The 14332-nt window shown below is 42.5% G+C and overlaps 1 protein-coding gene across 28 annotated transcripts in view; it reads right to left on the bottom strand.

Moving 5' to 3' along the window:
• PBRM1 (polybromo 1) overlaps positions 1-14332 on the bottom strand; it is a 125737-nt gene that overhangs the window by 16814 nt on the left and 94591 nt on the right. For 27 of the 28 annotated variants that reach the window (XM_064274414.1, XM_064274416.1, XM_064274410.1 and 24 more), the window contains 2 exons: positions 12080-12225; positions 9362-9519 (listed from right to left, as the gene is read on the bottom strand). In XM_064274414.1, the coding sequence (XP_064130484.1) occupies positions 9362-9519; positions 12080-12225 (304 nt within the window). Of the gene's footprint in view, positions 1-9361; positions 9520-12079; positions 12226-14332 lie in introns of those variants that run through there. The other variant, XM_064274426.1, reaches the window with a different exon arrangement.

The raw sequence follows: 14332 nt of genomic DNA, 5'->3' as shown, positions 1-14332 counted from the left end.
TAAACAAAATGTGATAAAACAAAAGCAAAGTGTTAACATTTGGGAAATTTGAATGAGGTGTACACAGGAATTCTTCATATTATTTATTTTTATTGTGAATGAGGTGAAAGTTTACAAAGCATATTAGATTCCCATTCCATAGTTTGTACATAAAGTGTTTTTCATGGTTTGGTTTCATGCCCCACAATATGTCAAGCATTCTCCTCATTTCTGCCCTGGGTTCCCTGTTTCCTTTTGTCCTGATTTTCTATCTCTTCCTGTCTTCTCATCTTTGCTTTTAAACAAATATTGCCCTCTTGATCTCATTTAATTCTTTGTCCTAATGAGCACATTCCTCTTGAGTGTTACTGTTTATTTTATGGGCTTGTCTACTGTTTGGCTAGAAGATGGTCTCCAGGGATGGCTTCAGTTCCAGGTCAGTCTCTGTTGGACCAGTAAGTCTGTTTTTTTTTGTGTGTGTGAATTTGATTTTTTTATTCTACATTTTTCTTCCTCTCTGGCCATAACCCTTTGCTGTGATCCCAGTCAGAGCAGTTGTTTCTTACTTCTAATTGCATTGGCTAGTACCTACAGAACAATGTTAACTAGGAGTGGTAAGTACCTCCTTGTTTCTTTTGTTCTTGGCCTTAACAAAATGTCTATAGTTAACAATTTATTAAACACTTGTATGCAAAATAGGTCAGAAACATTTTAGAAACTTACTAAGCTACAATTGGTATCACTGCCTTGGATTTAACATAGCACATTATCTACATAATTCAAAGGTTGTCCAATACAGAAAAGGGATAGTTACTATTTTCCATATTTTACAGAAGGAAAAACTGAGATTTGAACAGGGTAAAACTCTGTTCAGGGCTAAAGAGTGACTGGTGGCTCTGGAATGAATGCAGTGCCTCTATGCTCTGTGCTGGGTCTCCTAGCAGGCCTCTAAAACGCAGGGAAAAGATGAAAGTTAGGAAGCTTTAATTAATAAAGTCATCAAATTATCTTAATAAATGAAGCATAAAACTTTCATAAAAACCAGCTAGACTGGATTCTCATTCATAGTCCTTATTATCACCTGATTTTCTATATATTTTTAAATTTGTATACTGACTCCCCCAAACCTCCACACCAACATAAGCTCTAAGAGAGCAGAGACTTTGCTTTGTTCACTGCTATATACCTTACCTAGCACCAAGAACAGTGCCTGGCACAGAAGTAGTAGTCAATCAATTTATGTAAAATGAATGTGATTGCCTTAGATTGGGTTTTCTAGAGAAGCAAAACAAATGTGTGTGTGTATATATATATATACACTCTATATACACACATATATATTTAATATATGTGTATGTATATGTACGTAAATATATATATATAGAGAGAGAGAGAGAGAGAGAGAGAATTTATCTCAAGAAAATGGCTCGCACAGCTGGAGGCTTCTCCTGATTCACGTAGCTGCAGGGGCTGACAAACCCAAGATCGGCAGGTCAGACGGCAGGATGCTGGCTCAAGTCCCACAAACCGGAGGCCAGATGATGACGAGTTGGATGTAGGATCCAGAATGAGCAAAAGCCAGCAAAATTTGCCAAAACATCCACAGGTATTGGATGTAGGCCACACCCCTAAGGAAACTTTCTTTCAACTAACTGGCTACTCATAGCAGATCTCATCATGGAGGTAATAACATTATATCAGATCTCATCATGGATGTGATTATATCATTACACAACTGCCAACCTACATCGTAACTGCCAAATCACTGAGAATCATGCCCTAGTCAAGTTGACACAAAATCTTAACTGTCATAGTCTACCACTTGTCAACCTGGCACCTGTACACATCTTAAACCACACATAATCTCTAAATAAAGACAATTATAAAAATTATACTTGTGCCTAACATGATACAACTAAAACGCAAACTACCAAAAATGCACTTGTTTATATCTTATATTTTCTAAATGAAGAAAACAAAAACATAATAATGCACACATACAGGGAAATACTCATAACAATTATAGTCCTCGTTTCTACAAATGGTCATGTGGTGGTGGCTGGTATTTAGAACTACTGTTTTCTACCACCCATTCTTTATTCCCCTTACCCTCAGCAAGCACCTCAGCTGGTAACGGTTCTTTGCCTGGTGGGGTGACCCAAACCTTCATTTCTGAAGGATCTGAGCCATTAGTACTTGTCTTAGTTATCTAGTGCTGCTTTAACAGAAATACCACAAGTGGATGGCTTTAAATAAGAGAAATCTATTTTCCACAGTCTTTTTTTTTTTTTTTTTTTTAGGAGGTTATATGTCCAAATTCAGGGTGGCGGCTCCAGCGGAAGGCTTTCTCTCTTTGTCGGCTCTGGAGCAAGGTCCCTGGGCTCAATCTTCCTCTGGTCAAGGAGCTTCTCAGGCTCAGGGACCCCGGGTCCAAAGGACATACTCTGCTCCTTGTGCTGCTTTCTTGGTGGTATGAAGTCCCCGTCTCTCTGCTTGCTTCTATCTTTTATATCTCAAGAGATTGCCTCAAGACACAACCCAATCTTGTAGACTGAGTCCTGGCTCACTATCAGCTGCCGCCCATCCTCCCTCATTAACATCACAGAGGCAGGGTTTACAACATATAGGAAAATCACACAATACCGGGAATCACTGCCCAGCCCAATTGATACACACATTTTTTGGGGGACCTAATTCAGTCCATGACAGTAGTCATGTTGGAATTTCAGAATACTCTTCTTTACCTCCATTATGTAGTACCAATCTGATTTCCTCTTGGTAATCAGGATCACACCAGCCAAGACGCTAATTCCCTTCTTTGCCTGTTGATCCAGAGGCATGAGGAGCTCAAAGTGGCTGGGTGGCATTAATTCTTAACTTCTAGTTTAATGGAATCAGTGTTAGATATCCTGGTGGAAGCATTCCTCCCTTTGGAACTAAGACTTCTAGACCCACAGAGCATAGGTTCACTAGGACTGGAAGCAAAAATCTTGTGAGTGAGTCATTAGGGTAATAAATGAGTGATGCCACTCGCATTTCCCACACTTGATTCCTGGACCAATGAATCCTGGCTATGGGTGAAACAGCACCATGCTGGATGCTGGTTTAGAGTATATACAGTCTCCTGGACAACACTGCCTCAACCCTACAAAGTATTACCACCTAGCTGGCTCCATAATTGTGTCTTCAGAAGGCCATTCCATCGTTCTATTGTCAGCTGCTTCAGGATGATGGGGAAAGTGGTAAGACCAGTGAATTTTGTGAGCATGAGCCCACTGCTGACTTCATTTACTGTGAAGTGAGTCCCTTGATCTGAGGCAATGCTATGTAGTATACAATGATTCTGCAAGCCTGTGGATGGTAGTTTTGACAGAAGCACTGCATGCAGGGAAGGCAAATCTTTATCTAGAGTAAGTATCTATTCCAGTAAAAACAAAATGTCCTTTCCATGCTGGAAGCGGTCCAACGTAATCAACCTACCACCAGGTGCTGTCCGATCACTTCGAGGAATGGTGTCATATAGGGGACTCAGTGTTGGTCTCTGCTGCTGGCATAGTGGGCACTCAACAGTTGCTGTAGCCAAACTGGCCTTGGTAAGTGGAAGTTCTTGCTGCTGAGTCAATGCATAATCTCCACCCCTGCCACCATGGCCACTTTGTTCATAAGTCCACTGGGTAATGATGGGAGTGGCTGGTCAAAGAGAATGACTGGTTTCCACAGAACACGTCATCCTATCTACCTGATCGTTAAAATCCTCCATTGCTGAGGTCACCCTTTGGTGAGCATTCATGTGAGACACAAATATCTTCATTTCTTTGGCCCGCTCGGAGAGGTCTATCCACAACCTCTTCCCCATACCCTCTTGTTTCCAATTTTCCAATCATGTTCCTTCCAAGTCCCTGATCATACAGCCAAATCACTAGCCACAGCCCATGAATCAGTATACAATCGTAGAGCTGGCCATTTCTCCCTCCAAACAAAGTGAACAACCAGGTACATGGCTTGAAGTTTTGCCCACTAGGAGGATTTCCTTTCACCACTGTCCTTCAAGGAGGTCCCAGAAAGGGGTTTTAGTGTTGCCCTTGTCCACTTTTCAGTGGTGCCTACATATTGTGCAGAACCATCTATAAACAAGGCAAGAGTTTTTTCTTCCTCAGTCAACTGATCATAAGGAACTCTCCATGAGGCCGTAAGTGTGGACTGTGAGGCTGAAGGTAATATAACAGCATTGGAGACTATGGGCATTTGGGCTACTTACTTGTGTCTTCCGGTCCTGTGTGGGCCTGATCTCACATACACCACTTCCATTTAACGATGGCTCTGTGGGTCAGACAACACCCAGTTCATGATAGGCAGGTCAGGATGCATGATGACTTGGTAGCCCACGGTTAAGCATTCAGTCTCTACTAAGGCCCAATAACAAGTTAAAAGCTTTTTCTCAAAAGGAGAGTAGTTAGCTGCAGAGGATGGTAGGGCTTTGCTCCAAAATCCTAAGGGCCTGCATTGTGATTAACCAACAGGAGCCTACCAAAGACTCCAAATGGCATCTCTTTCTGCCATTGACACCTCAAGCACCATTGGACCATATGGCCCAAGCAGCATAGCAGGTTGCATGGGAGCCTGAATCTGTCGCAGAGCCTTCTCCTGTCCAGGTACCCACTCAAAACTAGTAGTTTCTGGAGTCACTTAATAGGCTAGAGTAGCACACCCAAATGAGGGATTGTTGCCTCCAAAATTCAAAGAGGCCCACCAGGCATTGTGCCTCCTTTTTAGTTGTGGGAGGGGCCAGATACAATAACTATGCTTCACTTTAGAAAGAATATCTTGATATGCTCCACACCACCGGACCTCTAGAAATTTCACCAAGTTGGAAGGCACCCCAATTTTTTTTTTAAATAATTTTTATTGTGCTTTAAGTTTACAAATCAAGTCAGTCTCTCACACAAAAACCCATATACACCTTGTTACATACTCCCAATTACTCTCCCCCTAATGAGACAGCTCGCTTTTCTCCCTCCACTCTCTTTTCCTGTCCATTTCGCCAGCTTCTAAGCCCCTCCACCCTCTCATCTCCCCTCCAGGCAGGAGATGCCAACATAGTCTCAAGTGTCCACCTGATCCAAGAAGCTCACTCCTCACCAGCATCCCTCTCCAACCCATTGTCCAGTCCAATCCATGTCTGAAGAGTTGGCTTCAGGAATGGTTCCTGTCCTGGGCCAATAGAAGGTCTGGGGGCCATGACCACCAGGGTCCTTCTAGTCTCAGTCAGACCATTAAGTCTGGCCTTATGAGAATTTGGGGTCTGCATCCCACTGCTCTCCTGCTCCCTCAGGGGTTCTCTGTTGTGTTCCTTGTCAGGGCAGTCATCGCTTGTAGCTTGGCACCACATAGTTCTTCTGGTCTCAGGATGATGTAGTCTCTGGTTCATGTGTCCCTTTCTGTCTCTTGGGCTCGTAATCGCCTTGTGTCCTTGGTGTTCTTCACTCTCCTTTGATCCAGGTGGGTTGAGACCAAGTGATGCATCTTAGATGGGTGCTTGCTAGTATTTAAGACCCCAGATGCCACTCTTCAAAATGGGATGCAGAATGTTTTCTTAATAGATTTTATTATGCCAATTGACTCAGATGTCCCCTGAAACCATGGTCCCCAGACCCATGCCCCTGCTACGCTGGCCTTTGAAGCATTCAGTTTATTCAGGAAACTTCTTTGCTTTTGGTTTAGTCCAATTGTGCTGACCTCCCCTGTATTGTGTGCTGTCTTTCCCTTCACCTAAAGTAGTTCTTATCTACTATCTAATTAGTGAATGCCCCTCCCCCCTCTCGTAACCACGAAAGAACATTTTCTTCTCAGTTAAACTATTTCTCAAGTTCTTGTAATAGTGGTCTTATACAATATTTGTTGGAAGGCACCTGAATTTTTTGAGAGATTAATTTCCTATCCTCTAGCACACAAATAGGGTCGCTATGAGTCAGAATCGACTCGAAGGCAATGGGTTTGGTTTTGGTTTTACCACATAAATGTTTTACCAGTAAGTCCAGAATCACTGAAACATCTTCCTTACTAGGTCCAATCAGCATACTGTCATCAATGTACCAGCGTGACGTCCTGTGGAAGGGAAAGGTGATCAAGGTCCCTGCAGACTAAATTATGACATGGGTCTGGAGAGTTGATACACTCCTAAGGTAGAACACTGAAAGTGTATTGCTGGCCTTGCCAGCTGAAGGTAAACTGCTTCTTGTGTTCCTTCAAAATCAGAATTGAGAAAAAGGCATTGGCCAGGTCAACAGCTGCACAGTAGATACCAGGAGATGTATTAGTTTCTTCAAGCAATGAAACCACATCTGCAACAGCAGCTGCAAATGGAGTCAGCATGTGGTTAAGTTTACCATAATCCACTGTCATTCTCCAAGATCCATCTGTTTTCTGCACAGGCCAGATAGGTGAGTTGGATGAGGATGTGGGAATTACCACCCCCGCATTCTTCAAGTCCTTGATGGTGGCAGTAATCTCTGTAATCCCTCCAGGAATGTGGTATTGTTTTTGGTTTTTTCCTAGGTTTTTGGTATTTTCCTAGGTAATAATGATAATTCTAATGGCTTCCACTTGGCTTTTCCTACCATAATTGCCCTTACTCCACTTGTCAGGATCCAATGTAGGGGTTCTGCCAGTTGCTGAGTATATCTATTCCAGCGATGAACTCTGGAACTGGGGAAATCACTACAGGATGGGTTAGGGACCCACTAGACCCACACTGAGATGAACTTGAGATAAGACTCCATTAATAACCTGACCTTCCCATGCCCCCACTCTGACTGGTGGGCCACAGTGATGTTTTGGGTCTCCCTGAATTAGCGTCAGTTCAGAGCCAGTATCCAGTAATCCCCCCAATGGCTGATTATTTCCTTTTCCCCAACGAACAGCCACTCTCTGTAAGGCTGTAGATCCCTTTGGGGGAGGCAAGGAGAATGATTAATAGTATAAATTTTTGGCAGTGAAGTGGTGTCCTTCCTCAAGTGGACCTGGCCTCTCCTTCGTTCAAGGGGTTTGGACTGGCTCAAGTCTGGGAATTGACTGAGGGGCCAAGACTACTCTGGCAATTCAAGTTAGACTTCCGTTCACTTGCCCTAGAATTCTTCCACTTGTACAGATCAAATAAATACTGAGTATATTTCCCATCTATTTCACTCCTAGGGATATCATGACTAAGTAGCCAATGCCATAAGTCCGTATCAGTCAGCTATTCTGATGACTGCTCTGACTCCACTGTCCATTACAGTAACCACGTCCACTTTATGTCTGTCCATCGAGTGCCATCACTTGGCCCCTACCACCACAAGGTCCAATCTGCCCCAGTGTTGTCGTTGTTGTTAGGTACTGTTGAGTTGGTTCCGACTCAAAGCGACCCTATAGGACAGAGCAGAATTGCCCCATACGGTTTTTAAGGAGCGGCTGATGGATTTGAACTTCTGACCTTCTGGGTAGCAGCTGAGCTCTTAACCACTATACCACCAGGGTTTCCCATTGTCATTAGGTGTCTCAATTCAGTCAGGGCAGTTCCCACTGTCAAATCTAACTTACATAAAATAGCCATCATGCCAGTCTTCAAGGACTGGGGCTCCTTTCACAAATTTTTTCCTCACTGTTGAGGTAAAAGTGTGTCCTCTGGGCACTCCATGTATGGGTCTGTGGGTCTAAACTGATAAATCCACCCTAAGATGCCAATATCCCTAAGGCTTTGGATACCTTCTTCTATAGTATATCAAGGCAGTCTGGTAATTCAACTTGATTTAGCGTATGCCATCATGTAATCCATGCTTCAGTGAACCAACCACATAAACTTAGATCCTTTCCTAACTTCTCGAGTTGAAACAATGAATGAAGAATCTGTGCTTAGTTGGCTCATATCAATAAATTCAGACTGATCCAACTTTATGTTCCTTGGACCATTATCTCCCATCCTTAACAGTCATTCCTGCACATATTTCCCAGGTTTCTGCTTGTACATATTAGAAAAGTCAAGCAGTTCTTTTGGAGTGTAGCGTACCGCATCCTGGGTCACGCTTTGTACTTCACCTTTTGTGGCTTGCTGGGACTTAAGTCTAATTATAGGTGTAGAAACAAAAATTGGTGATGGTTATGTGTTCTGAGAACATTCAGCATCTTGTAAGGCATCTGACTCAGGTGATGCCCCAGGCAATGACTCAGATGCTGCTGCTGGCGATATCTCAGAGAATAGTTCCTTGGACACAGCTGGGTTAATCTCATCAGATGAAGGTGGAGGGGCTAATGGTTTTGTTGGTAGGAGCAATTCAACACAATTTTGGGGTTCTGTGCCCCCAGCTTCCTGATCATCTGCCCATATGTCCCCATCCCAAGTTTGAGCGTCCCACTTCTTCCCCATCAATGCTCTCACTATAACTTCAGATACCATTCGAGGTTGGGAATTCACCTGGCGTTGTAACTCTGCCACTCTTACAAGAAGATTCTGGGTTTGGTTTTTGGCAATATCAGCTGTTACTACAAGAAATAAGGCTTTCATTCAGGGCATAAGTGGCAACTTTGAGATCATTTATGTGGTGCTTGAGCTTTGACTCTGAAGCCCTGAGCCCATCTCTTTCTTACACCACTTTGTCCAGTGAAAGTAGGACCAACCAACCAACTTCCTTAAACATCTCATTCTGACAAAATTGTAGAAAAGTATCAAACATTCGATCACCCAGAGCCTCGATTCTCACCAATACTTGATTATTGGTGGTGATATTTTGAGTATTTCTATTGTCACCTGCCTTAAATATATATATACACACACACATACATGCACAGAGAGAGAGAGAGAGAGACTTATATCAAGGAAAAGGCTCACACGACTGTAGAGGCTGGAAAATCCCAAGTCTGTGGATAAGGCGTCAGGTCAGAGGCTTCCCCTGACTCACACAGCTGTATGAGCGGATGAACCCAAGATTGGCAGGTCAGACAGCAGGCTGCTGGCTCACGGGCTGCAGAGGCTGATGAATCCAAGATCAGCAGGTAAGATAGTAGGCTACTGGCTCACAGGCTGTGGAGGCCGATGAATCCCAAGATCAGCAGGCAATATGGTAGGCCCCTGGCTCAAGTTCCAAGAACTACAGGTCAGATGCTGATGAGCCAGATGCAGGATCCAGAGTGAGCAAAAGCCAGTGAGCCTTGCCAGAACATCCATACATACTGGATGCAGGCCACACCCCATAGGAAACTTCTATTATTTGGCTGCTCATAGCAGATCTCATCATGGAGGTGATAACATCATTACATAACTGCCAAACCACTGAGAATCATGGCCCAGCTAGGTTGACATACAACTTTAACCATCACAGTGATCAAAAGAAAAGACATAAATACCTACCCAGAATACATGTCATGGGGCAGGTTTCTTCCAGATTACTCAGAAACACTTCTTTTTTGTAGAACATTTTTGTGGGCTCATGCTCTGTTTCTTCAGGGTGAATGAAGATTGGGCCATAAAAATATGCAGCTCCATCTCGGACCCATACCTTTTCAATTCTTGGGGGAAAAATAAATTCCATTAAAACAGAATTCTGATAGGCTTCATTGTTTAAGGACTAGTCAAGAAAAATTACCTTAACTACGAACTTAATGATATATAGCATTTAGAGGAGTTTGACTGGCTGTTTTGATAATAAGACAACTTTCTTGACTTTTCTTCCCCATCTAAGTGTATGAGAAGATATGTGGAAAAAGAAAATCTGACTACTTCTCACCACTCCCTTTGCCACCATCATTCTTGCCTGGATCGTTACAATAGCTTCCTAGTACATCTTCGTGCTTCTACCATTGACTCTTTACGTCTATTCTCAACCACCACCAGGCTGAGCGATTCTACTAAGATGTAAGTCAGATGTGACTTATGAGCTCAAAACAATCCAATGGCAATCCATTTAACTCGGCAAAAGCCCAAGTTCCTCCTACAATGGCCTCTGAGGCCCTATGTGATCTGTACCATAGCCCCTGGCCCAGCTGTCTTTCTGACCTTACCTTCTGCCTGACTCATGCATTTTTCATTCCCCTAGTGAAGTGAAGTGAATTACTTAATATGGCCCTTCTAGCCATAATCTTTGTAACTCCCACAAATGACTGGGTGGGACTATACAAATAAGGTGTATGGAACTTTAACAAGGGGATTCGTCAGTTTTGCCATCCCACTAGGCTTGAAGGGAGACACTGAGAGAGAGAGTGAATAGGAGCTATAACACAGAAGAGAGAGAGGGAGAGAGGTGTAACACCAGAGATGGTGAGAAGCAATGGCAGAGAAATGGTGGTGGCAGAACCAGGAGGCTGGTAGAAGATGGTGTGGTGGGCTTCCTGGCCCACAGAGCAAGAAAGCTGAACACCTTCAGGCAGGAGGCTTGTTGGTGAAGTAGGGTGCCTCTGGGCACTTGGTGGAGCTAGGTTTGCTGACCTACAGAGCCAGAGCTGAGCACTTTTGGCCTGAACCTTACTAGCAGAGTGGGGAGCCTCTTCGCACTTATTGGCAGAGCTAAAAGGGCTTTGCAACACTTGCCCAAGCAGAGTAGAGGGCAAGCAGAGGGGCCAAGGGCCAGGGAGAGACCTGCCTAGGGGCATGGCTGAGAAGAGGTGTCCTGATTGAAGATCTGTATGTTGAACATTCCTGAATTGTCACCTGTTACTTCCCTAATAAACCCCATAATCATGAGTACTTTCTATGAGACCTGTGTGGCCACTGCAATAAATTCTCAAACTCAGTGGAGAAGTAGAGTGCTGTGAGAGGGACAGATGGTGTTAGAACTGGTAAAGGGCTGGCAAGAGGAGGATGTCTAACTGCCTCATGGGAATCAGCCTTGGGCTGTTGACCTTGAATCTCCTTCTCCCTTGTGAAACTAGAGGTCAGATGCCTCCGCCAGGCCATTTTTACAACTAATAATGCTAGTTGCTTCTGCTAGTTTGAACAGGTCAGGCAGGCTCCTGCCTCAGGCCTTTACACTGGCTCTTCCCTCTGCCTGGGATGCTCTGTCCCAGGATATTCATGTAACTTACTCCCTCAGTTTCTTCAAGTGTTCTCTCAACTGTCAGCTTCTCAGTGAGGCCTACACACACCACCCTATTAATGTTCTGCACCTCTCTGCTCTCCAGCCATGGCACTCTTGATTCCCTTTATCCTGCTCTTATTTTGTTCACAGGCCTATCATGATCTAACACACTACATAGTTGACTTACAATGTTTATTGTTTGTCTTCCCACTAGATCAAGGCTCCATGGGGGTAGGGATGTATGCCTGCTTTATTTACTGATGTATCCCCAGGGCTTAGTAGACAGTAGGTATGTAATAAATGCTTACTGAAATGATGAAAAATCAGGAAACTGAAGCTCAGAGAGGTTATCACTTACCTAATGACATGAAAACTAGCAGAGCTGGGACTTAGATCAAGATCTCTTTGAACCACTACATGTTCTAAACCACCACTCTACTGCCCAAACCAGCACCTGACTCTTTTTTCTGCTGTTTTATACCACTCAACCACACTTCCATTCATTCATCCATTCATTTGTTAATCAAATATCTGAGCCCCTTACTATGTTTCATGCACTATGTGAGGAGCAGAGGACACAAAGGTGAGCAAAAAGAGAGGGTCTCTATTCTCAGGGCACCTGCAGTCTGGTATGGAACCCTGAAAATAACCTAATAAACACCAATATGTGACATGTGCTCTGAGGAGAAGAAGACTCATGATGCTCTGAGAGTGTGTAACAGGGAGACCTGACCCAGTCTGGAGGGGACAGGGAAGATGACTTCCTTAAGGAAGTGTCATTGCAGATATAAGCTAAAGGAGTTCACCAAGTGGGCAGGGAGCCTTCTGAGCTCAGTAAATTGCAAGAAAGGAGGAAAAAAAAAAAAAAAAGCTCATGAGAGGAATTAAAAAAAGGAAGTGCGGCTGAAGGTGAAAGCAGGGCAGGTGTGGTGTGAGAAGACACAGGAAGAGTTGCCATGGGAAGAACTTTTGTTCTTCATCTAAGAGTGATAAATTCCTACTGGCTCCAAAGCTCTGGGGCCCAATCTCATCCTCCCTACTTCGATGACACTCACCTGCCCACGCGAGGGCGCACCAGGCCATGGGACTTAATAAACACACAGTCACCAACCTTCAGCCACATGTCATTGTAACGGAGCTGCTCAAAGTAGTGGCAACCTGGTTCACCATTAGACATTTCCACAGGGACATCTTCTTTCTCCTGTAGTAATGGAAACTGGTTGAAGAAGGGCAGCTGACAAGCAGTAACAGAGAAGGTAAGAAAGGAAAGCAGACTTTCCTTCATATTAACTTGAAGAAAAAAAAAAAACACAAAACCATAACATAAGCTGTGATTAAGGTAGGAGACCAATAGATTAGACTCTTGAAATCAAATTAAGTCTTATGAAATACTGTATTTATTTTAAGTTTCTAGTCAGTTTTCATAATACTACTACAAGATGCTTTTATTCCCCTCTCCCTCATTGCCATAATCTTTAGCAAAAAATAACAATAACGAAAAATAAAAACTGGAGAGGACATGGCATTCAGATACAGATTGATTCATGCATTCTTAAAGAGTACAACGAGGGAATTCTGCACAAGCTCCCTCTTTAACACATACACTGAGCTCCCTAATTTCTTAACAACTGATAGATTTAAAATTTTTATTATCTTGATTTATTCCAATAAGGACAGCAGTAGCATAGCCTCTGTGACATAAACACACACGCTTTGTTTCTGAATAAATTACGGGCCCTGTCACCTACTGCTTGCTGTGACACTGGGCAAATTAACTGACCTCGAGTGCCTTAGTTTCCTCATCTGTTAAATGAAGATAATGACAGCATGCCCAGATGCTGCTGTTATGAAGCTTAAATGGCACAATCTATGTTAAGTACATAGAACAATGCCTGACTCATAAAAATCACTTAACATTTATTATTGTTGTTGCTTTACAGTCTTAGCAAAAAAAACGGACAGAGAGACAGAAGAAAATTCTGATTAACGAAAATAAGAACCATCATTTACTGGGTACCTGGCAGACAATGGAGCCTTAGTGGTGCGGTAGCTAAGAGCTATGGCTGCTAACCAAAAGGTCGGGGGTTTGAACCCAACAGCCGCTCCCTGGAAGCCCTATGAGGCAGTTCTGCTCTGTCTTATAGGGCTGCTATGAGTCGGAATCAACTGAAAGGCAACGGGTTTAGCAGGCAGTGGGCAGAGGGCTAGGTGTTTTACATATACTAACTCCAAAACATATAAGAGCTGAAGAAACTCCAGAGCCCTAAATTTCCTACTGCATCTTCCTGTCTCTCTGAGAATACTTCAAACTTTAAAAAAAAAAAAAAAATCTGTTTTAGAACGTCCAAATGATTTCTTTAATATTCTGATCTTTATGATTTCAAACATCCTCTTGAAATGGTCTTCGTGGAAAATCTTTTAAGAATGACAGTTGTCCTACATATATGCTGGGTGAGGGGCACTTGAAGGAACAGAAATTAAATAAAGAACCCCTGAGATCAATAATACTTCTTTTTTTTTTTTTTTTAGGAACGGGTTCTGTTCTAAAGTTATTCTTTAAAAGATTCCTGGAATGAGTTGTCTTGGTCAAGTAATATTTAAATAGAGATGTGAGATAAACAACAAGCAAATATAAAGAGGGCCCTGGGGGCTTATGAACACTAGATGACAACTCCAAGTTAATTCCCATGTTAGCTGCCAGGATATTTCTTCTTCTGTCCAAACTAGTACTTCTATGATTCCTGGACATACTGGTAAAATGTACAAAAATATCATATTCTTCTCAAGTTCCCCTTCTCTTACAACACTGTTAAGAACACTAAAATGGATATTTTTTCTCAGATATTAACAATTCAAAATTTTCCAATTTTTACATTAACAATTTAAAAAATCTATCTTCCTGGATTATATAAGAGCAATATAACAGAAAAAGCTCTTTCATGTCAAGCTTATAAATGAAAAGATAATGTATATAATATATGTATAGAACGATTGTAGGTACCAAATGTACTTAGGCTAGAACCTAGTATTCTTACTGCTTCACTTATTTATGTTTATATCTTATTTATTTTGGAATATGGAGTGAGAGAGAGTCTGTTTTTTTTTTTTGTTTTTCAAATAACTAGCTAGTTTTCCAATATCATTAGATTTCTTTATCACTCTGATGATTTAAAATACTACCTTTATTACATATTCATTAGCCATTTATTTCTGGACTTAATCATGAAAAGCCTATTGCTTCCTGAGCTAGTATCTCAGTGTTTCTTGTTTGATTTTTTAAAATGTAGAATTATAAAATGTAATAATAT

Source organism: Loxodonta africana, chromosome 22 (assembly GCF_030014295.1).
Source record: "Loxodonta africana isolate mLoxAfr1 chromosome 22, mLoxAfr1.hap2, whole genome shotgun sequence".
NCBI lineage: Eukaryota > Metazoa > Chordata > Mammalia > Proboscidea > Elephantidae > Loxodonta > Loxodonta africana.
Note: the sequence above shows the minus strand (reverse complement) of the source record. Positions and strands in the feature narration are given on the sequence as shown.